Below are 25,596 nucleotides of genomic sequence, written 5' to 3'. Positions count from 1 at the left end.
GTCCCGCGCAACATCACCGAGCATTGCTTAAACACGTACCTCTCTGTCGAGCCAAAGGTCCAAAGAAGGCGCAGCCTAGGAGCAGACAAGACGAAAGCAATGAATGAGCAAGTATGTGAGCTGCTCAAAGCCGGGATCTTGCGAGAGGTAAGATATCAGAGTTGGGTTGCGAACCCAGTGATGGTTGAAAAGTCAAACGGCGGATGGCGCATGTGCGTAGATTACACCGATCTCAACAAGGCGTGCCCAAAGGATTGCTATTCCTTGCCTGAGATCGATAAAAAAATAGATTCTCTCGCGCCATACCGATGGAAGTGCTTTTTGGATTGCTACAAAGGATACCATCAAGTTCAGATGAAGCTAGAAGATGAAGACAAGACAGCGTTCAGAACTGATCTTGGAATCTTCTGCTACACAAAGATGCCTTTCGGCCTGAAGAATGCTGGCGCGACATATCAACGCTTGATGGACAAGACCTTCGCAGGTGACATCGGAAAGCATATTGAGGTTTACATCGATGATCTAGTGGTTAAAAGTCCCGAGGAGGACCAAATGTTGAAAGACATCGAAAAAACGTTCAACTCATTGCGCAGCGTAAATATGAAGCTAAATCCAGCCAAGTGTTCTTTTGGCATTGAAGAAGGGAAGTTTCTAGGCTTCATTGTCACAAACGGTGGTTTCAAGGTGAATCCAGAGAAAGTACAAGCTATAGAACGAATGCCCTCACCGCGAAACATCAAAGAAATGCAACGACTAGCCGGCCGACTGGCCGCGCTTAATCGTTTTCTCTCCAATCACGCCGCAAAGTCGTATCCCTTCATTAGCACGTTGCGCATTGTGTGAAGAAACAAGAGTTCAAATGGACCCCGGAGGCCGAAACAGCTTTTCAACAAATGAAAGCGTGTCTGATCGAACTCCCTACCCTGACTGCACCATTTGAAAAAGAGCCCCTCGTACTGTACTTGTCCTCCTCGGATAAGGCAGTAGGGTCAGTATTATTGGTCGACAGAAACGGAGTACAAACCCCGATCTACTATGTCAGCAGGGTACTCACTGACCCAGAAACAAGATATTCCACAATGGAAAAGCTGGTTCTTGCGCTATTACACGCCTCCCGAAGGCTGCGCCGATACTTCACAGGCCATGTGATAACTGTGCTTACAAACTTCCACATCGGCACTATACTACAGAAGCCTGAGACATCAGGCAGGTTGGCAAAATGGGCCATTGAACTGGGAGGCCATAACATCTTGTACAGGCCGCGCCCAGTCATTAAGGGTCAGGTCCTAGCCGACTTCATCACAGAAGTGCCGGCCGATAAAATTAAAGAGTGCGAGCTGATAGAGACTCCCGAGAAAGATGCAACGGATGAGACTTGGATGCTTTACACCGATGGGGCATCAAATGAAGATGGCGCGGGGGCAGGATTGCGCCTAGTAAGCCCAGAGAACCACGAGTTTACTTACGCCATTAAGTTGGACTTCAAAAACACCAACAACGAGGCAGAGTATGAAGCTTTTCTGGCAGGCTTACGCCTCGCCATCAAAATGGGAGCCAAAAGCTTGCGCGCACATGTTGACTCACTCCTGATAGCCAGTCAAGTCAATGGCATATACGATGCGAAGGGAGAAGTCATGGCTTTGTACCTGGAGCAAGCAAGAGAATTGCTTCAACAATTCAAATCGCACAAGGTTATCCACATCAATCGCTCCGAAAACAAGCCAGCTGATGCCTTGAGCAAGCTTGCCTCGACTTCTTTTCAACATCTTGCAAAGGATGTAAGGATAGAGGTGCTCAAGAATCCATCCGTGCTATTGCGACAAGTGAACGTGATCGAAACGGGGCAACCATCGTGGATGACCCCAATAATCCAGTACTTGCAAGAAGGGGTACTCCCTGAAAACAGAGCGGAAGCAAGGAAGATCCAAAACAAAGCCCTACACTATGAAATGAACGGTGGTATTTTGTACCGAAAATCCTTCCTGGGGCCACTACTGCGCTGTGTGGACCCCCAGGATGCGAACTACCTGATAAGGGAGATCCATGAGGGGATCTGCGGCATTCACTCCGGACCACGGATGGTTGTCGCGAAGATCATGAGCGCCGGTTACTACTGGCCTGGTATGCATGTCGACGCACTAAAAGAGATCCGCAAATGTGACTCTTGTCAGAGACATTCTCCAAAAACACTGCGCCCTAAGAACGATCTTATCCCTGTATCCACTGCATGGCCTTTCCAGCAGTGGGGAATCGACATGGTGGGACCCTTCCCGGATGCTCCCGGCGCCGTCAAATTCATCATAGTGGCCGTTGATTACTTCACAAAGTGGGTGGAGGCCAAAGCCCTTGCTTCAACCATAGCTATGATGGTGCGCAAGTTCATCTGGGAGCACATCATATGCAGATTTGGCCTCCCGCTCAAGATTGTAACTGACAATGGCACCAACTTTGCTTCGGAAGACCTCAAGAAGTGGATGAAAGAGATGAAAATTGAACACACTTTCACATCTGTTGCGCACCCCCAAGGCAACGGACAAGTGGAAAGCGTGAACAAATGCATTGTCGAGGGAATAAAGGCCAGACTGGGCACAAGGCGACGAGGCTGGGTAGATGAGCTCCCTAGCATCCTATGGGCTCACCGAACCATGCCTAAAACGAGTACCGGCGAGACCCCTTTTAGCCTAGTCTATGGTTCAGAGGCGGTTATCCCAGCGGAGATTGGCCTACCCTCACCACGCATGACAGCGGTCAACACAGTCGACAATGAAACGGAGAGACGCCTTGACTTGGACCTGTTAGAAGAAAGGCGCGAAATCGCGCGAATCAGAGAAGCCAAGTACAAGACCCAGCTGGAAAGGTACTACAACACAAGGGTCCGCATTTGTACCTTCACTCCAGGGGAATACGTCTTTCGCGACAATGAAGCGTCAAATGCAGAACGCCCAGGGAAGTTGGCACCCAAATGGGAAGGCCCGTATCTGGTCCACGAGGTGCTGGGCAAAGGGGCCTACAAGTTACGTACCTTAGATGGCCATATCTTACCACGAACATGGAACGCGCAACAACTGCGCAAATGTTATATGTAATCTACTTCGGCCTTGCGCCCCCTTTACTTTCCTACGTCGGCTATACGCCATTAGCAATCAGTGTATGAAGGCCTAAGCGCCAATTTCTGATTTAATGAAAGCATACGACATGTTTTCTATTACATTTTTTCGTTACAAATGCATGCTAAACTTTTGATTAGCGCGAAAACACTCCAGCATTTCAGAGTTTGTTAAACAAGAACCGCCTCCAAGGTCCTCCGCGAACAAAGCGCGAGACCGGGCGGTCACCTTTTACTTAAAAGACACTTCCATTTATTCGAGCTAATTTAACCTAAGTTTTGACAGCAATGCAATAATTGCAACGGAAAAAACAAAAACGATTCATATAATGTAAACATGCGCAACAGCGCAACATTTTACAATCAAAGTTGCAAAAGAAAATTACAAGGCATAAACGCCTATCAACAGCCTACTCTATTCATCGCGTCGATCACCATCATCATCTCCGTCATCATCGCCATCATCATCGTTGCCATCATCATCACCATTTCCACCGTCATCACCAGCCGGCTCTTCATCGGACAATTCGACGGTAACTGGTGGATCGAGAACTGCTTTAAGACGCTGACACCAGTCGTCTTTCTTCAAAGATTCCACAACCAGATCCATAACAGGCAAAGTAAGGTTGTCATATGAGTTTTCAGCATGTGCAAGCGCGGCATCAGCCTGTTCAGTCACCGAGCAATGGCTCACATCAAATTCTTGCCCAAGCATCTGCTCAACATGGCTGGCACATTCCAGGTAGCCCCCTCGATGACCCACCGCACGCGCGGCATCCGTGAGTGCAGCAATGGCGCGATCTAATTCGCCAGCATTAAGAATGGAGTTGGCAACCTTCAACAAAAGCGGAACATCAGAGGCAACTCGGACGAAAGTAGAAAGCACATAACAAAATTACAAACTTACCAGCACTACTCCACGAGTGCGCATCCACTCCGCCTCAGACACAAGCGTGTCAACGATGCCTTGGGCCTCGGAGTAGTTGGTCTGGGCCACATTAAGCGCGGCAGTGCTAACATCACGCGCCTCTTCAGCTGTGGCAGCCTTAACCTTCTCAGCCCCCAGGTCGATCTCCAAAGACTCACATTTGTCAATCTGCTCATTCAAGCGACGTTTGAGCTCAGCAATCTCAATGTCCTTAGCATGGAGATCTCTATCCTTGCGGGACAACTGCACCTTCGCCTCAGACAACTCAACCTGGAAATTGACAAACGACTTATGCCATTTTGTAAACAACATAGCAAGAAAAAGTGTTTTAAATAAACTAACCTCCATCTGTTGCTTGGCAGCCTTCTCACCATGCACCTCTTCAACCTTCGATGTCAGCTCAGCAACCTTCGCTTCGAGGTCAACAATCTTCTGCCGAGCCGCGTAGGCGCGCTCGTTATCCTGGGCACAAATGCGCTTGAACTCGGCCTTCTCCTTGGCCAGTTGCTGTTCAGCATTTTGGAGTTTATTTTTTAGGCCCTCGCGCCCCCATTCTTCGGCCTTCTTATCAGCATCAAATTTGGCCTTCTCCTCATCAAAGGCAGCTTTCGATTTGTCAAAATCAGCAATGCGCTTTATCATGCGCTCGCGATAACCCTCCCAGTCTGCTCGCTCCCTAACCATCGTTCGCCACTCGCGAACTATCTGATGATTGGCAGCGCGAGCATTGGCCTCTCCAAGCACAAAGGTTCGATACAACAATTCATGAGGTTTCGCCCTTTGCCGGTTAACCTCTGCAGGGGTGAACGAGTTCAAGAACCACTCGCGGCAAGGGCCGAATTCCGAAAAGGTATCCTTTTGCTTCAAGCTCCAGGGAGCTCGGTGAGGGGCGTCACCGCGTTCTTCTTCGGTATACGTTTTGTAATATATGTCACCAACGGTGTCCTTCGCCCCAATCACGTTTGGGTTATAATCCCCAGCTCCACCAGAGCTCGCGCCGCTAGAGGAATACCGACCCGACCCCTTAGAAGTAGTGATCTTGGATCGATCATGGGTCTCGACATGCGCGGAGTGGGTAGGTTTGGCGGCCTCAGGCCCCTGAACATTGACAGGCTGATCCATAGCCTTCTTCTGTTCCAGCTCCTTCTCCAAGGCCTTCTTCTTCGCCTCTTCGGCTGCCTTCTCCTCCTCCGCCTTCTTCTTTCTCTCTTCTTCATCTTTCCTCCTCTTCTCCTCCTCAATTTTCTTTTTCCTTTCTTCTTCTCTCTTCTGATTCTCCTCTGCCTTTCGCTGCGCCTCGGCAGCCTTCGCAGCGTCCTGAGCAGTAGTATCAGAAGACTTGATGGTAATCTTCGGCCTCTTCGACCCTGGCTCACTGAACTTGACACCCTTCTCAGGGGTCTTCTTCTTGATCTCTGTGAAAATAATACAAGTACATTAAGCAAGGAAGGTAAAAAGTAATGAGAAGCAAAAAACATACCAGGAGAAAACTTATACAACGAGCGCAGGTTGCTCGTTTTCCCAACCACGGGAATCACAACAGCAGTAGCCGCGGAAGCCACACCAGTCGTGGCCTCGCTTCTACCCCTTTTCCTGCCAATCAACTGGGCAGCAGCATCTTCTTCTTCAGCCTCATCATCTTCAGGCACAGATGGGGTCGCGCCAGCATCAGGGTTACGAGAACCCGCGCTCCCAGAGCTTTTTGAGCCACCCGCTCCAGTTTTTGTTTTAGCTGTGCGCGATAAGCCTTCAAGTGAGTCACTGACTATAACAAAATCGTCTAAGTCACTTTGTCGAAGGCGAAGAGTACCTTTATCAGCAGCAGCGGTTGCGCGACTAGTGCCAGTCCCCTTGCTGGTCACTTCAGAATCCACCTTCGTCTTCTTCTTCTTCGGGGGTTTCTTCTTCTTCTCTTCTGGGTCAATCCCCAGGTCGCGCAACACACCTGCAAAGATGTTAGACCACGAACTTAGCTTGCCGCTGGAAGACCCTACTGACTCCTCGCTGGAAAGATAGAGAATCTCTTTCCCAGCAGAAGTCACAGAGCGCAAAGGACGAGGTTTAGGAAATTGCGCACCTTCAGTCGTGGTTGGCGGTGAAGCAAAGGCACCATCAACCGGATACATGAAGTTTCCCTTGATCTGGTCATACCAGCTCTCCTCGTCATCGCGCAATGGGCGCACGCCCATAGACCCACCAAACGTGGCGAAGGCAGCTTGATACAGTTGCGCCTCTACACGTAAATATACATAAGAAACAATTAAAGTAAATACATGAAAGAAGGAAAAGGAGATAACTAACCTTGATCGCCGATCTTCAGCACCGGAACCTCCTTGCTGTTGGGTGACCACCGGTCACTCATCTTGGCTGCCACTAACACGTTTTCCCCAAACACCCGATTTGGGGTTGGGTTGAACTGTTGGTACCACCGAGCATTCTTAGGGATCGGAAGGTCTTCTTTCGGTATCGCTTCAGTCCAATCCCTGAAGGGCATGACGATCGGCAACACTTCCTCACGGATGAAGAAAAATTTGGGTTTCCAGTCATGGAAACTCTTTGGAGGGTTTAGTAGAATTTTCTTCGCTGCACCACGGCTTGCAAAAGAAAAGAAACCCATCGTCCTCTGCAATTGGTAGAAGGCCCGGAACTTCTCCACCGTTGGCTCGATGCCATGAGATTGGCATAAGAACTCGAAATGACGAACCCTAACCATCCCAGGTGGGCTCATATGTGACAGATGGAAGTTGTAATGATGAAGAATATGCCCCAGGAAGTTTGTAGCCGGTAACCTAAAGTTACCCTGAAGAAAGAGATCTTCATAAAGGGTAATATAACCCGGTGGTGCATCAGCCGCGGTCTGGCCCTGAGCCGGATACTGGGCGTCCCACTCCGGTGGGAATCGGAAACTCCGAACAATCTGTTCGAAGAGCCCAAGATCCCATTTGAGGACAGGAACAGGACCTTCCTCAGCAGCAACTTCTTGATGTTCTTCACTGATTATATCGAAAAAGAAATCTGGAAAAACTTGAAGAAAATCTTGAAGATTTAAAGAAAATCTTGAAGATGTGAAGAACTCTGAAGATTCAAAGAAGTTTGAGAGAGAAAGCAACGAAGAGAAGTGAAGATCTCTCACATCTCTTCGGATATATATACCCATCGCATTTAATGCGATGGGTAACCGTGCCGCTTTCGCCGCTGGGCTAGCCAACGAGAGGCTGCCACGTCAAGCGGAAAACCAGGGGTGACGGTTACCACGCGCGCGTGGGCCTCACTCTCCTGACACGAAGTGCAACCGTCGCAGTCGGCATGATGACATCCGTGCCAGGGGTCAACTCAAACGTCGCACTCAACGACTTCTCCCACCAACTTGTCAGAGTTCAAATTTCGAAGTTCCCGCCATAAAAATTACGAGTAACTTTAGGCAAAAGTTACATGAGCCGCGCGAGCTAGGCGTCACCTTTAGCAACCTTGCACGCTTGATCGGACAAACAATAAATCCCTCAAGACCTGCCTTGGTAGCTGCGCAATAGGAAACAACAATTTCCACATGCGCCACACTAACCAAGATCAAAAGCACATTTCCTCTCACTTTTATTTCTCTTATTTTTATTAAGTCCAGAGCTCCAACCACTTGCGTTGCGCATGGTGCAGCACTGGACTGGGGGGACTTGAAGGGGTATGGTCCCAAAAAGTCGCGCAAACCTCCGCTCAGGTTGCGCGTGAGACCATACTCCTTATTCAGTAAACTTATTAATAAGACCCTCGCGCGGCATACACCACGTTCTGATCTACCCCGCGCGAGGCACGACCCACAAGAGGCTCAGATATCAGTACTTAGCATAAAATAAGGGTTAGTTTACTGCCCAACAAGAACCACACAGTAGTGAAGCGCAAGCCTACCTACAGTGGTACACAAGGTACAAGTGGCAGTAAAAGGAGCCAATGAGCGTCCAGCAGGCTCTGGTCAATCGTGCGCCACGATCGTCTGACGAGAAGTACACAAGGACGCCTACATGGCACCAATCAGAGGACGGAGACAACTGTCCCACGATCTCCACTTGTCTGCTGATGGCAGAAGGACAACAAGGCCGACAACAATGACACGTGGCTCCAATCAAGGTGCGCCAGCACCGAGGAACGTCTAGAAGCCACTAAGCGGTCGACGCCAGCGAGACAAAGAGCATATCCGTTATGTTGTCCGTTTCCGGCCCAAGGCCCATCAGCCCACAACCTCTTACACCTCTCCGGCTATAAATAGAGACCTCATTCCACAGGTTAAACATTCCATTCCTCTACTCTCACTCTTAGCACTTAATTATTCCCAAAACAGTTGCTTATTCTCACGCCGGAGCCTGGTTAAGAGGGAAACCCTCACATTCCCCTCTTAACGAGTAACGGTGTTCTGTTTTGCAGGATCGAACCATCAAGTCGGAGCTCAAATATCCATAAGAAGATTAACCACTATGATAGAAACATATACCAATCTTAATTAAGTCCATAATTAGATCAGTGTTTCTTCAATACCTATTGGGACCACCATACTATGAGGGTGTTTGGGATTGCTTATCAAACTCCAAAAATTTTATTTATTTATTTATTTATTTTTTTATGTTATAAGTGCTTATTAACTTATAACTTTTTTAAAAGAAGTTTTTAAAAAGTATTTGGATTAGTTTTTTTTTTGTGAAAAAAGCAAAATGACAAAAAAAGATGGGATACATTTTCATGTTTGGTTGCTATTTTTAGGGATAGTGTTAGAATGGTATTTTATGTGCAAAAAGTCAAAAATCATTTAAAAAGTGAGGTTTTTATGGCTTTTCAAAACAACTTTTTACTCTTATAGAAAGCCAAAATAAAAAAGGACTTTTACCACTTTTTTAACTTATGGACTTTTTAAAAATCCAATAAATAAATACGTAATTTCCAAACTCAATCTCAAACACCCCGGCTCAAAGTTCTCAAAGGGCTATAACGTAATATAAAATTTAAGGTCCTTTTCATTTCCCAATATATTTGCCATAAAATAAAACCCATTAAAATACCAATAGGATGCTTAAAAAGATGTAATATATTAATCAATTAAGTACATGTAGCAACAATTAAGCCTTATATGTTAGTGTCAACATATTCTTACTTAGAACAACTTAAAGTGCACAAAGATTTAAATCAAGAACAAAAAACAAACGATATAAAAATTAATAATTATTTAGAGATTCCAAAAGATAGATCGTAAACATACACTCAATTTAGATTTAGATACAACTAATATACAAGTGATGCAGATCTTATCGGTGTAATCAATCAGTAGCAATAATGTTGTTGAATAACATTTAAGAAAATTTATATTAATATACACAAACATGAAATGGAATGGCCATAGCTGATCGATCTACCCGCTCTTCCATTCCCGAAGTCGTAGATTGATCTCCGTTTCTGATTTTTCCCAAATCGAAGTGTTGTACTCCCCTGTTCCGCGTTTAGTAACCAACAAACCAATATATCTATTGTATGAGCTAAGGACAATTGGGTTCTTATGGGTTAAAAACCGTTCCAAAATAACATTATTGGATTGAGATCAATGGTGTAACTTTAATTTCTATATTTAGTATGTAGTGGTCGATGATATAGATTTGCTTGTATATTTGGTTCTAGCTTTTGGCTAGGGGTTTTAATTAAAGTTAACATTAAAAAAAACCAATATATCATAACAAACCTCGAACTAGGGATGAGCATATGCCACCGAATACCGATCCCATACCGATCCCGTACCGATCCCGTACCGATCCCGATCGGTATCCCGATCGGTATCCACTTTTTGGCGTTTTCGGTATCGGTACGGTACGGTATCGGTATTATACCGATACCGACCCTCAAAATACGGTATAATACCGATACCGTACCGTACCGATACCTAACCGACATGTTTCGGTATCGGTACCTAGTTTGGGTGAAATTCGGGATCGGTATTAGGCGGTATTGGTATCGGTTCGGTATCGGATACCGATATGCTCATCCCTACCTCGAACAATTATCAGTTTTATTATGCATAGAAGTTTTTTTTTTTGTTTTTTCAATAATAAAATGCATATAAGGCTATATACGTGTTTCGAGTGTCACCCCTGCTGCATCAACAATATTAGTGCCCGTAGACCATTACATAGAGGCGTAAAACTTAGGCGCCTGGGACTACTGTAAAGGCCATTGCAGGCATGGGGCGAGAGTTGTGTTTTTTTTGTTTCTTTAATTGTTAATTAATTTATAAATCCTTAACTTATTACCACTTTCACATTTCATATGCACCACAAGACACACCCTAGGTTGAGCGGAATGTGAAATCCCCTCTTGTCTACCTGGCTAACACACTTTTTATTCACCTTTCACTGTAACACATAGGGGTCGACACGGGTGATGAAGTAGTTGCATAATTAATTTGAAGTTTATGGAAGGGAATAGTGATTGCCTTCTATTGGTGGAGATTGTCAGCCAATCAACCAATGGATGCCATACATTTAAAGTTCATGGAGGGGAATAATGTTTGCCTTCTATTGGTGGAGATTGCCGGCCAACCAAACAGTGGATGCCGCATAGCATCTAGTAGGCTTCTTTATTATTGTTTTGGTTGTTAGGGTGTTAGGAGTGGAGTCGGCAAAGGGTGTGGCAAAGCGGGTTGCCGCGCGGCAAATACCGCCACCAACCCTTTGCCGATGCCGAGAATCGCGTGGATCGGGGAGTGCATGCCGACGCGGGGACCAAAGTTGCAAACGGCTATAATGCCGTTGGGTATTAAAAAAACCATTTTTACCTTTTATAAATTAACTATTTCAAATCCATTTTCACCAAACATCACTCTCATCCATTTTTACTACATTTCACTCTCTTTTTTTTTCAAATGTTTTCAAAAAAATGGAAGGCTCAAACAAAGGTGAAAGCAAGAAAAAAATGGTAGGTTCCGATTCGAAGTCGAGGGCTCAAGATAAACGTGGTTCGGGTGGTTCTAGTGTCCCGTTTCATCCCCACCTTGGGTTTGCGAATCAAACCCAACCTCCATTTTATTTTAACCAACCCATGCATCAACCTTTCGGTTATGATACCCAACCCATCCAAAATTGGATGCAACACGGTCCGACTATGACTCGACCCGGTTATTATGATTACTCCCTAGAAGCCCAAAATGCTTTTGACCCGTTTGCTTTTCAAACCCCAAGCTCACTATCACCGAGACCTTTTCAAACCCCAAGGTCACAATCACCGAGAGACGTACAAGATGACTCCGATGAGGAGTTCGTGCCGGAAACCCAAGAACAAGAGTTAGATGAGGATGAAGATGTTGCGGTTGAAGAAAATCCCGTGAACGAAAATGAAGCCGCACCGGAAAGAAAAGGAAAAGCGAAACGGGAAACTTGGACGCCTAGACAAGAAGAGGCGTTGGCAAATGATTTTGTTCATTGCACTTTGAATAAAAAGAAAGGCAATCAACAAAAGGCGGATGGGTTTTGGAAGAAAGTTCTAAACCACTACAATCAAACGGTCGGAGGAAGTAACCGAACCCACCACCAAGTTCGATCAAAATGGATAACGATGCAAACAAAATTGAACACATTCAACGGTCTATATCATCAAGCGGTAATTTATTTTTTTATACGGTTTATTTTTTAACGAAAGATTTGGATTAAATTGTTGATAATTTATTATTTTAGGATCGTTTACGTCCTAGAGGGAATAACGATGCTTATGTAATGAAGCAAGCGCTAAAGGATTACAAAGGCAAAGAAAAAATTGATTTTGCTCATATTGCGGCTTGGGAGATTGTTAGAACAAATCAAAAGTGGTCGCCGGTACCTTTGTTGGGCGAAGAAAGCTCCGGCTCGAGTCAAAAAAGAAAGTCTTCGGATTCAGGAAATTATAGAGCGGATACACCGAATGTCGAAATCTCGAGCGGATTCGGTATTCCTGACATAAACGAGGATCCCTCGCCCAGACGACAAACGAGAAAGGAGCGAAAGGACAAAAGGCCGTCTTCAAGAAACGAAGATCCAAGAGATATAACACACAAATTCGAAGAGTACAAGGCCATGAAAAAAGAGATAATGGAAATTAAACGTTTATGGGAAGAAAAATACTTGACCTTGGCGGATGAGCAACGAGAGGCGTTGCGACAAACAATGTTCGACAAGGACTTGGAGACGTTTAATCGGCCTACCGACAATGTTCACCCTGCGATGTTGGAAATCACACTCGCTAGAAAACGTGAGATCACAAAAAAATATGGATGGCCTTGTGATTTTTAGTTTTTTTTTTAAAGTTAGATTTTATTTAAAATGTAATGCTTTATTTTTATTTATAAAAGTTTGATGTTTTTTCCATTTTATCTTAAATTAAAAAAAAAGTTTGTCACTCAGCAAGTGTTTAAACCATTGTCAACACTTTTCAGCAAAGTTTAAACACTTTTGACTGATTGACATGGCGCACTCTGATTGGTCGTTTTTTTGGTTTGCCACTCTAAGGTGTTTAACCACTCCTAACACCCTTATGGTTTAAGTCATTATATTTACAATTGAAAGAGAAATCTAATATTAAAAGGATTTGTGGTGGAGTGGTTTTGTAGTTTGATATATGATCAAAAGAAATTAAGTAACCGGGTTCGAAACCTGGCAAGTGCAATTCCCCCCCCCCCCTTTTTCTTGAAGATGTTATACTTAATTTCTAACGTTTACAGATTTTTCTCCTAATGCGTGTGGTCTTTAATAAATTTTTTTCTTTGATGAGCGTATTTTTATCTACGCATCGATGTATTTTTTATTTAGATCGTGTTATGAGTAGTAGTTACAAGTAATAAAAAAAAAACGTACATGTTATCAAACCGAGAATTATATGGTTTAGCGTACTGCAACGTGGGTGCCATATAAAACTAGTATTAAAAAGCGAAAACTAAATAGCCAACAAAGTGCAAGGCTGGGATGATTATACATAAATGTCTTTCTTGTAAACTTACTCGACGTTAGGGTGGACGGTATGGGGGCTGGGGAAGGGCCGATGAAGTCCGGCCTCGTTCGGGGACACAGCCATCAGACCCGGTGTAAGAAAAAAACCCGGCAAAGGGAGAATCGTTGGTTTTTTTTCTTGTTAACTGTGTATGTATTTCATGTGTCTGTGTTTTGTTTGTTTGTGTGTATGTATTTAATGTGTATGTTTTTTTTTTTTTTTTTTTTTTTTTTTTTTTTTTTTTTTTTTTTACATGTTGAAAAAGAAGGTATGTGTATATGTAATTTAATTCATATTTACATATATTTATAAGTGTTTGTGTGTATTTCATCTTAATTTATGTTAAAACATTTAAATATATTTTTTGTTTATATATCTTTTATTTTAAAATAAACTTAAAACATTCAAGTATATAAATAGTTTTAAAATTTAGATTAAATTAAAATAGTTTGAGTTTAGAGAAATCTAAGATCACACCATACAATCTGAGCTAGCTATAAAAAACTGATGTAAGAGCATTTACATTCAGTCCTCTATAATTATACATACATTCCACTAAAAAACAACTTCTATATCCATATATTTCTACTAAAAACAAATACTTTTTTTCTCTCCTTTTCAATTAAATAATATTTTTATACCTTTATCATTACATTTTTCTCTCTCCTTCACTCACAACCACTTTCAATATATATTAAAGAATTATAGTGGGTGAACAGTGTCCCCCAAATATACAGATGAACAGTAACATTTTCTCTCTCCTCCACTAACAACCATTTTTTATACTCTTTATATTTTAAAAACCCCACACTCACAATTTAATTCTTTGGATGTGAATGCTCTGAGGGAAAACGAGAAAAAATAGGACAACACTCTCCACCCTTAACTCATCATTTCCACCTAACATAAATACAATTTTCCCTTATACATAAAAACAGTCGTCTAAATATAGTCACATACGTATATATTACTTAATTAAGTCCAGAAACATGTAGAAACGTTGGATATGCGTTGGTTGTCAGAGAAGATACTTCACATATAAAGCCACATGACCCCATCTGTCCTCATAAACAAACAAACCAACCCTAGGTTCCTACACACCTCACAAACATCATCAACAAAACTCCACCCACATCAAAACAAAGCAAAACACACCAAAAGAATCATCAATCCCAACCACAGAAACCACCCTAACCAACCATGCCGGCAAACTCACCGGCCACCACAAGAAAAGAAGGCCAAGAACTCCTCCTCAACCGCTACGAGATCGGCAAACTCCTTGGCCACGGTACCTTCTCCAAAGTATACCTCGCAAGAAACATCAAATCCAACGAATATGTAGCCATTAAAGTCATCGACAAAGAACAGATCTTGAGAGGCGGCTTGATCTCACACATCAAACGTGAGATCTCCATTCTTAGACGTGTTCGCCACCCGAACATCGTACAACTCTTTGAGGTAATGGCAACCAAAGCTAAAATCTTCTTTGTTATGGAATATGTTAAGGGTGGTGAGTTGTTTAACAAGGTGGCTAAAGGTAGGTTAAAAGAAGAAACTGCAAGAAACTATTTTCAACAACTTATTTCCGCTGTAGGGTTTTGTCATGCACGTGGTGTTTTTCACCGTGACTTGAAGCCAGAAAACATATTGTTAGATGAAGATGGTAATCTTAAAGTATCCGATTTCGGGTTGAGTGCGATTTCGGAGCAAATTAGAGGTGATGGTTTGTTTCATACGTTTTGTGGGACTCCGGCTTATGTTGCGCCCGAGGTTTTGGGCCGGAAAGGGTATGAAGCGGCTAAGGTTGATGTTTGGTCTTGTGGGGTGATTTTGTTTGTGTTGATGGCTGGTTATTTACCCTTTAATGATCAGAATGTTATGGTTTTGTATAAGAAGATTTACAAAGGTGAATTCCGGTGTCCCCGGTGGTTTTCTCCTGAGTTAACTCGGTTGTTAAAGCGCCTGCTTCGGACAAACCCGGAGACCCGGATCACCATCCCGGAGATCATGGAAAACCGATGGTTTAAAAAGGGGTTTCGTGATGTGAAGTTTTATATCGAAGATGATCAACTGTTTAGTGTGAAAGATGGAGAGATTGAAGCTGATGAGATTGATTACTCTTCGGATTACTCGTTGGAATCACCGACCGAATTTGAAACCCGAAAACGGGCTGTTAACATGCCTAGACCGGCTAGTTTGAATGCGTTCGACTTGATTTCGTTCTCTAGAGGGTTCAGTTTGTCCGGTTTGTTTGAGGATGGGGGAGAGGAGTCCCGGTTTGTGACGGGTGCATCCGTTTCGACGATTATATCAAAACTTGAAGAGATTGCGAAAGTGGTGAGGTTTAGTGTTCGGAAAAAGGATTTTCGGGTTAGTTTGGAGGGGTCACGAGAAGGGGTTAAAGGTCCGTTGACTATTGTGGTTGAGATATTTGAATTAACACCGAGTTTAAGAGTTGTGGAAGTTAAGAAGAAAGGTGGGGATAGAATGGAGTATGATGAGTTTTTTGATCGGGAACTTAGGCCTGGATTACGAGAATTGATGTTGCCGGAGCCTATCTCCGATGAACCTTCCGGTTTGGCTAGTTCTAATACTTGAATAACCGAAAAGAAAATTGGTTTTGCTTGTTTGACCACACCCATGGCTCTATTGACCATTAACTGGTTTAAAATGTTGGGAAAATGGTTATGAGTAGCTAGGTGATCATGTAATATACGTTTTGAGTTCCATTCTTCTAATCAAATGTTCAAAAATAATGTTTTGTAGGTTGTGTAAATGTCCGAACAATGATTTGTTGTTTACATTTTCTTTAGAACCGGATCAAACTGGTGTAACCAGGAATTGGATAAGGACCGGTTCAATAGGAACGGGTTGAACCACTCATGGTTGAATCTGCCCCCAGTATCTTGCTGGGTTGGTTTAGGCCTTTGTTTTGAGTGATGAAAATGTTGCTGTTAAAAAAAAGAGTAAATATGATAAAAAAATGCGTGTTATAATTAGATAGTGAGTGCTTATTTATTTAAGTGTTTTGATAATGATTCGTTTAAAGGTTATGATTAAAGATGTTTTCTGTAATTAATTAATTGTATTATATTTTAATGATGAATTATAAACAACTCAAAGACTAAAATAAATTAAAATATGCATATGAATAAAATGTATCCTGTATGAATAAAAGATTGTCAAAAATATAAATAAAGCTTGCATGAAACATAAAATTATATTTTCTATATAAATATTAAAAAACATATAAAAAAATATATTACTAGTCAACCAAAAGAAAGCATTAATTATAAACCTAAACAACCCCGACCATTAACTAGAAACCCAAATACTAACCCAATCAACACTCCTAGGTATGATCTCTCGGGTTTAATACATCGAAAACGTCTCCTTATAAAAAAACCGGAGACAAAACATCTAAATTTGTATTTCGACGACGATACTAGTACACAAGTTAAGGACTTTATAAACAAATTGATAACTGTTTAAACTTAATTATGGGTCATAATGGGCCATTACAAGAGTTCATGGGACATGGCCTTAATGAGTGTTAATGCGTCATGACGGACTTTTACTGGTCAGGGTATACCATCGTTGACCAAGATTAACCATATGAGATTGACACTTGTTGACCATAGTTGAACTAGCATTGACACTTGTTGACCATAGTTGAACTAGCAGGACATATTCGATGATACATGTCTTAATGAGTTATATTATGACGTAGTGAATCTAATAGAACCATAATAGGTCACTTATGTCTAGTATGACCGTGGTTGACTATCACTTGCCCATACTGAAAAATTAATATTGCTCGTAGTTGATCCAAGTTGGTGGTCAATGAGCAATATTGACACTAAGCGGTGGACATATTATACCTAAATAATCGTAGGTACTCCTAATAGACCAATTTTGATCGACCTATATTGACCCTAATTAATGCCAATCACCCATAATTGATCATCATCGACTAACATCGACCCTAATTGTCCATAATCAACACTGCTTGATCCTAATTCACGACACTTTACCTTAATAAGCATAATGGCAAGAACCAAATGTTTGAAGGTCGCTTTGCAAGGATTTGTACTTAAACGCTTGGGCTCACTGGCTAGTCTGTGACTCTATCAGGGACGGTTTCAACGGATTATGAAGGTAGGTATATGTGCCTAGTCGTGTGTACTTGACACATGCATCATTGGTCGAGAGTTGTTGTCGCTCTCCTGATGAGTTCTAGGTAAGACGAAACCAGTGACACTTATAAAGATTTATCCCCAGGCAATTAGGGAAGCCACACAGGGCCACGAAAAATGACTCCTTGAGAAGTAGTATTAGAGCAAGTCGATTCTCAAAAACGTTGGAACTTTGACACTCAACCAAATGTGCTTAAACCAGACACGTATGATTACTCAATGGTGGTAGAAGAAGATCAAATGAGGGACGCTTTCGCGATGTTCTATGTAAGTGAAGAAACACCAAACTAATCTAGTGATCAGTTTGTGGTTTGTGCCTCGACAAATTAAGGTTAATCTTCTTTCGTCTCGTCTAAATAGCTGTGAAGATCCTGCAAAACAATCAACACACCGTAAGCTCGTTACAAGGATGAGAATATCGGGAGTTCTCCTTGTAACCACCCTTCGGCGTGAGAATAAGTATCGGTTTTGAGGATAATAGTGTGTATATAAAGTGAGAGGGCAAGAGGACGTACGTAAACCTGGAGGTGAAGTTCCCTATTTATAGCCGAGGTGGTTTGTGAAGGAGGTGGGCTGATGGGCCTTGGGCCTGTAGATGACAACAAGGAATATCCATTATGTTCCCTTTGCGACGACCGTTAGTGATTCCAGGCGAGAGGGTAGCTTGCGTACGCTGAATGGATCCACGTGTCCTGACGATTGTCCTTATTGTCTGGTCTGTCATCAGCAGCTAAGTGGAGATCCTGGAGCAGTGGTCGGCGCATGCTGATTGGTGCCACGTATACGTCCTTGTGTACCTTCTTGTCTGTTGTACGGTTGTTCATCGTGCGGCATGATCATGTACAACCTGTTGGAAGCTTATTGGCCTACTACTCTGCCATTTTTACGTAATGTACTTGTCCGGTGTTTAGCTATGCTTCTTACCTGACCTCTGCGTGTAACACCTCGAAATTTTGCGTCCTATAATGTATTGACACGTGTCATAAGTGTCACACCCCAACCGATGGCAGAATCATCGGGGTGCGGCACTGAGCGAAACAGATTGTCCAGAAGTTTCCACAACAACTATTATTACAAATTCAGTTAAGTGATACGTCCCATACCATATCCCAAATAAATAAACAAGTTATCATAGAATACAACTAAACAAACAGTACTGTTTCGACAACTCAGATTCAATTTATTACAGACCAAATGTTTAAAAGTACTGCCTAGAGTCATTAAGACTCATCCAGACAAGATCTACAGACAACTAATGCCATAGATGCTTGATCGAACAACTCCAACGGCTCCATGGCTAGAGTTTATTCGCTTCTAGAGACCCCTAGGTAGGCTACGACCTACAACTGCTAGATGGGCTCTAAAGCTTTATTATTGCCTCGCTTTCCTAGCAAGCTAACGCCTTAAACACCTGTTACATACGTTAAAATAAAGTCAATACATAAAATGTAAAGGTGAGCACACAAGTTTAGTAATAGCATATAGAGTTCGAATAGTTTACGCATAACCAGGCACGTACATAGAGGAAAACGATGCATGTTAATTATCGACATGGGACCATCGATACCAACGACTGCGGGTTGACCGTCCGAGATGGTTCGCAATACATGATTACCACCGTAATCCATGCAAGTATTTGTCCTTAACAACCCCCGTGTGAACGGGTGCTGAGTCCAAACTATAGTACTATGTTGCTAAGGCAGGTAGATAGCATTCCACGTGTAAACATAACAAACAGCATACATTTAGTCAAGTAGCACATGCAAATGGTCAGCGTTCAAATAGTTTGTGTTTGATTGTGATTTGATAGGTAACGTATGTAACACCCGAAAGTGCTAAAAGCAAAAAGGGATCGAGTATACTCACAGTGATTGATTGTGGATTGAAGGGAGCGCTGAGAGTAAGATTAGCCTGAATAGTTTGATAGCATAACGATAAGTAACGCGGAAAAGTAAACAAGTATGAATGGATCGAATGGGCTGGTCGATCGAACGGCAGGTTCAATCGGACGGCCTGTTCGATCGGCTGGTATATCCGATTGGACAGTCCCGTTCGATCGGCCGGTAGGCTCGATCGGCTGGACCATTCGAGTGGATTGTTTCTTCCTCTAGTGTGTTTGTGTTAGAGGATTTGAACTTTGGAAGTTTTTGTTGCAGTATTTGAGAACACTGAAGTGTTCCTACCTTTCAAGTCGGTCAATCGAGCGGTTCGCTCGATCGGCTAGCTCACTCAATCGGCTAGCTCACTCGATCGGCTAGGAGTTTCAGGATTAGTCCTCAACTGAATGTCACCCGATCGAATAGTCTGTTCGATCGGCTGGCATTCCCTACTACGAACAAGTTGTGAAAACGATTAAGTGTTGAAGCATAGTATCTCATGATCCGAACAGTAATGTTTACCCATCGAGTGACCCATTCGATTGAACATTACTTCATCAATACTATACTTCGAAAGTTTGGAAGTGTGGGACCATGTGCTAACCGATCGGCTGGCCCGGTCGATCGGCTGGCATGTCCGATCGGCTGGGCTGTTCGAACAGCCTAGCCGTTCGGCCAGCATTTCTGACCTGGTCGGCCTTTCGTCTAACACTTGGTTGTTTATTTATTTGTCATTCTTTCAAGGTATCTTGACAACGTGTTGAACTATGATAACCTTCGTTCCTACCTGTTCCCTTGGCTCGAACAGGAATCACCCAAGTCCGGTCGGTTAACGGTTCGGAATGTCGGTTTTAGAGTTTAACCCGAAATCAGTGTACCTTGTTCATAGATCCCGAATCTTGAACCTTTTAATCGTTTGAATGATTAGTTAGCCGGTTCAAGCTCCGTTTCTATCGGTTTGAAAGTATTGAGTGTAAAAGAGTTGAAAGAAAGTTGGGAATCCTTCTTTCAATCCTTCACATCATGAAAATGTTTAGATCTATGATGGATCTTAGCTTGTTTATGTGGAAATCGGTTAGATCTAAGCTAATCATAGTGGAATGAGGCCAAAACATGATGTTCTTCAAGAACACCATGATGACATCACCCAAGAACACTTAGATCTTGGTGATTTCACGGTTAGAATCCAAGTTTTGAAAGATAGAAAGGTGTAGAATCAAGTAATGATCAAGAACGTACAAGAATTAGAGTGAAAACTTACCGGGATTGAGAGAAATCTGAGAAAAGATGAAGAAGATAGCTGGTTCGGTCAGAGCTTTCCAAAAATGGAAAGTATGATAATGACAACCCTATTTATCGGCTGGCCTGTTCGATCAGGATGCTTCCTGTTCGATCCGCCACGCACTTCGAGTATTTCGCGACGATTTTCGACGTTTCGATTTTGATGGACGATGATACAGATATGATAGAGTTTATAGTCAAATTACTTTTAATCCCAACCACTATATCTAACATACAATCTTCTATAAGTCACGTTTCGATGTCGGTTTCGATTGAGTTCGATTGCTTTTCGAGTTTCGATTCGATTTTCGATTGATTTGCTTGATTACCATACCAAACATAAAGTAGGCACGCACAAGTAACACATAAGGCACACACACACGTATAATAATAACACAATTCACGTAATTCGAGTCTCGAGTTTGATGATTGTTAGATTGGTTTGATTACTGATTAGTTAACTTTATCGCATTGTTACTTCCTATCATTCACAGTCGTAGATCGGTTCGCGTTAAAACACGTTCGATTACTTCGATTCTTGCTGATTACAACACTTACTCCACATAATACAACTAAAACACAAAATCGACTATCTACAGTCAAAGAAGGTCAATGTTGACTTGGACTTTGACTTTGACTTTGACATTCGAAAACACGGGGTGTTACAATAAGTTTACACGTGGTAATGAATGCTAAATAAGGACTAAAGTTGACAAACATAGAAAGTATGTGAATCCGAGGGTTCAAAATGTCAAAAAGGGATAAATATACTGTATCGTAACCCTAAATGATGCTCGTACCTTCAAACGAATAAATCATGGATCGTACGGAACGAAATGTGGAAGAAAGTGAGAGATTACAAACTACAGGGGTTAAATGTGTCAACATGTTTAAGTTATACCTCTAAGTGACCCTTTAACAAACCCGAGACTTTGTAACAGTAAATTATGCTCAATAGAATATACGGTATAATTTTCGCAAGGTTCCGTTTTAAAACGAGAAAGTTATGATCGAATTCGTATGCGAGGGGTTAAAAGCGTCAACATTGAAAGTTAGGACTTTTCGGGTAGTAATAAACTAACCGAGGACTTAACGGCGTGGGTAAAAGTCACGAGGCCCTTATACGTAAATAAAAGTGGCCCAAAGTGCAAAGTTACCCCTTCGAATCGCCAAAGGCCAACGGTAATAATTGAAAAGATTTGAAAAATCTTGCAAACAGGTCTCAGGCGGGCCGCGTAAAGGTTGCAAGGACTTTACACGGGATGCGATGACAGTAGATGATATGGGCTCTGTCAGAAGGATTCTGGCAGGCCGCGTAAAGGTTAAGAGGACCTTTACGCGGGTCGCGTCAATGCCCCAGATGCAGAAAAGTCGGACAGAAGCACTGTTGAGTGTTTTAACCGACATATGAGCCATTATTATGAGCATGGGCGCCCCCTAAACGTCCCCTAGCACTCAGGGACAGTTGTTGATCATCCAAGAACACTTATAGGCATTGTTGTCAATGATCTAAGGTGGGTAGTTTACTATAAAAGGCCACTTAGTGCAACAATGTTCTTCACACCTTCAAACAACACTTCTGATCATTTCTGGAGCTCAAGTATCTTCACTACTCATCCCTGGTCGTGCATAGGACTCTTGTAAGTGTGCTCCACCCTTTCTTGGTTAAGTTTTGCTTAGATATAGCTTAAAAGTCAATCCGTCGTAATTTACGATTGACTTAACGGATAATCACAAATGGTCCAGTGATTAGCCGAATCAAAGGTAGTTATGTGTTGGTAATCATGTGGGCATTAAACCCTTAAAAGGGCACCCTCTGATTCCCGCTCTAACTAGTCCAAATGCCGAGTCAAAGTTGCTTAGAAAAAAGTCAACAGAATGCTAACTTTCGATTTTATGCATAATCAGTAATGTAGATGGCGTGTAACCTGTTTTGACACTCATATAACATGATATTAAGTATTATAAGTGGTCTAAGCTTGTTTGATCCGACCATTTACTGTTTTGACCCGGTTCGGAACCGAAAGTCGCAAAACTTTGACTTTTGCTTTGACTTCAGTTCTGACCCGTTATGGTATGATTTAGATATGCCTTAGGACTCTCTTAGGACCAGGTTACATGATGGTATAACCCTCTGTGACCGGTTCATTGTTTGTCCGAGTCTTTTGCACATTTCCGTTAAATGCTTAAAAGTTGACCATAACGCCCTTTTTACTTTAAAACGAGAATTTTGGACATGTGAAAGGACAATAACCTTAGTTACTGATTTATAAGCATGTCCCTAAAATTTCACGTCAATCCGATGTCTAGAATAGGAGTTATGCTAAATAGCGCAATCACGGAAACTTTAGTAATTAAACGGCGCAATTAGCATATAGCCTATCTAAACCCAATTTCGACACCAAACCTTTTACGCACTGATGTAAAATAATATTTTGGGATTTTTAAAGATTTTTAATTATTTTTAACCTGCTCATAACCTACGGTTATGGCATTGATTCGGTAAATACCGAATATACCCTTTTCAAACATAAAATGAGTTCTACAAGGTATTTTGACCTGAATCCAGTTGCTACTGATTTTAAATAATAAATAGAGTATTTTGGACTTTATAAACTGTTCGGAAAACTCAGATTTCCTGTAGAACTCGGAAACCTCTTTTATAATCTTTAAAATGACCGAAATACCCCTACGGGGCGTATATTGGGATTAAACTCGTTATGGGCATAATGGAAGGTATCCTACTGATACCACAACCTCTTTAGAGCATATTAACTTAGGAAACCTGTGTAGGACTCTTACGGTTACCCGTTACACCTTTTACGCGTACGGTTCGGTTTATGTAACTAGTTTACATAAACTAGCCGAAACGGGTCAAACCTTATCGTTTTTACTTCAAAATCCAGAGTGTGGTTATATTACCCATATAAAACAAGTCTTCAAACTTGTTGGGTCCAAACCACATTCCATTCCCGGTTTTTGCCTTTCACGCGATTAAACCGTAATTATCCTTTGAAACTGACCGGTCTAAGCTAAGGCTAAATTAAAGACCCGTTAGGATTCTAATAGGTTGTTATAAACCTTCGTTCCAGAATAGGAGACCAGTAAAAGATACTTGCATTTGTTTATTGAGGTTATTACTTGCTCAGGTAAATACTAACTTATTTTCCGTTATACGGGCTTGGGTTACGGTATATAAAAATACCGCTTGGTCGGGCAATTGACCCTAACTCATTAGTAGTTAGGTATTATCAATGCGACCCATTTAAAAATTGGTTTTGTTGGCTTTACGCCTTTGGGAGCTTAATGACCATGTCCCGGATATCCTTGGCAGCGTTTTACGAAATGGCCACGACCTTGACACGTGGGTGTAGGGGTACACCCGACAATGTGTCTATATTTATAAAGGTATAACCGTTGATTTTCCCGCCACGGTTTTATGCTATGTGGCGTGTCTATTAACCTTAAACCCGGCACGACCCGGGCGACTGAACGCATAGTGAACATGTAATTCTTTTACAAGATTTGATCGATTAATTATCCCAAGATATAAAGAGTTTGTGCCTTGTGCATTCAAATCAATTTTATTAAACCTTTTACAAAAGTGTCGGTTGAATGTATTTACCAGTGTAAACTGGCGTATTTTCCCCAAAAAGATTTAAGGCAGGTTCTACACGAAATAGGCTGGCCACTCCTTAGCATCGTTAGAGTCTCGCAAACTTGGGATGCCACTATCTGTTGAACATTATTTCTATTTTATTTTGATCCCCTGTGGATTTACTTCGACTACTTGTGATACTTGGATATTACATTCGATGGTTGAAATATATCTATCTTTATGCTTCCGCTGTGCATTTAAATATTGTGTGGTTTGACTATATTGTTGCCAACTACGTCACGGTAATCCCCCACCGGGCCCACCGGTGAGACGTGTGGAAATCGAGGTGTGACACTGCGCGACTCAAGGTATAATATGTGTAGTCGGCGCAGGGTCAAGGAAGGCATGTTTTTATTCAAGGAGTTAAGTGTCAAAATTGATCTTGTCTTGGTCCTGACCTTGCCTGCGACTTGGAACACATCTGTTTAGCCGGCGCGAGGTCGGGAAAGTTATCAATTTAGTTTGATTTGGGTATGTTCTCACGCGCGACCTGAGGCTGACTCGTATGGGCGGCGCAGGATTTAGGACCATACCCCTTGAGTAAGCATTATCGGTAGAAACTGATCAATCAACCTTTTATAAATCGTAGATGTGGGGAACTGGGGATTGTGATTTGGGAAACTTTCAGACTTTGATGGACCACCCTAGATATTAAAAAGGTAGGTGCAATATATAGTGAAAGGTTCAAATGAGAGGAAAATAAAAATTGTAAGAAGAAAAAAGAAGAAGTTTCAACCAATAAAAATGTTTCATTTTACTTTATTTAATATCTGTATTTAATTTTAATATAAGAGTATATTGATAAACATACATATATCATTAATTTGTATTCTTCCCTAATAATTAACTAAATTAAATTTGTAACTCCTTTTCAAAATATATACTTTTTCAAATTAAAAAAACAACTTAATATAAAGTGTCGAATAAATTAATAGGTGTGTAGAATAAAATTACGAGTTGTATAGGATATATTTCGAGGTGTGTAGGATAAATTTCGATATGTGTAAGATAAAATTCTATTATGTGTAGGGTATATGTAGGAAAATTTTGATATGTGTAAGTTTTATAGATTATATGTATAGGATAATTAATTATTAGTTGACTAATTACTTAAAACGAGAAATTAGTGAGATGGGTTAAAAATAAATTAGTATTTTACCAATATGTCCTTTTTTCTTTCAATAATTCTCTTCTCATTTGATCCCCTTGCAACCTTAAGCCTTAAAAAAATAAATAAGCTCAAAATACTATAGTCGTATCGCTCTTGTTTTCTTTTTCTCTTTCGAATAACGCTTGGCCGGCTTTTCTCTATATGGGTTGGCATTTTTAAATGCATTGTTATTTGCCCATGACATTATAGTCCGGTGCCATTTGGGTGGTGGAATAAAGCTCAAGGATCATTAGGTTTTGGGTTCGATTTCAACAAGAAGGTTTTTCCCAGATTTATTGGGTTTTCTTCTGAATTTGTGTATAGACATTATTGCCTAGTGAAGATGGACATGATCGGATGGTTCCGCTCATGGCACGATAATACTCCAGTGGTCCGTCACTTATCCAAATTTACGGTT

The 25,596-nt window shown here is 41.9% G+C and overlaps 1 protein-coding gene across 1 annotated transcript; it reads left to right on the top strand.

Moving 5' to 3' along the window:
- The first annotated feature begins 14,012 nt into the window (after positions 1 to 14,012).
- LOC110918660 (CBL-interacting serine/threonine-protein kinase 12) lies at positions 14,013 to 15,841 on the top strand. Its single transcript, XM_022162935.2, has one exon. It carries the CDS (start codon positions 14,217 to 14,219, stop codon positions 15,612 to 15,614), a length of 1,398 nt encoding a protein of 465 aa, XP_022018627.1. The 5' UTR covers positions 14,013 to 14,216; the 3' UTR covers positions 15,615 to 15,841.
- The last annotated feature ends 9,755 nt before the right edge of the window (positions 15,842 to 25,596 follow it).

Source organism: Helianthus annuus, chromosome 16 (assembly GCF_002127325.2).
Source record: "Helianthus annuus cultivar XRQ/B chromosome 16, HanXRQr2.0-SUNRISE, whole genome shotgun sequence".
Lineage (NCBI taxonomy): Eukaryota > Viridiplantae > Streptophyta > Magnoliopsida > Asterales > Asteraceae > Helianthus > Helianthus annuus.
Note: the sequence above shows the minus strand (reverse complement) of the source record. Positions and strands in the feature narration are given on the sequence as shown.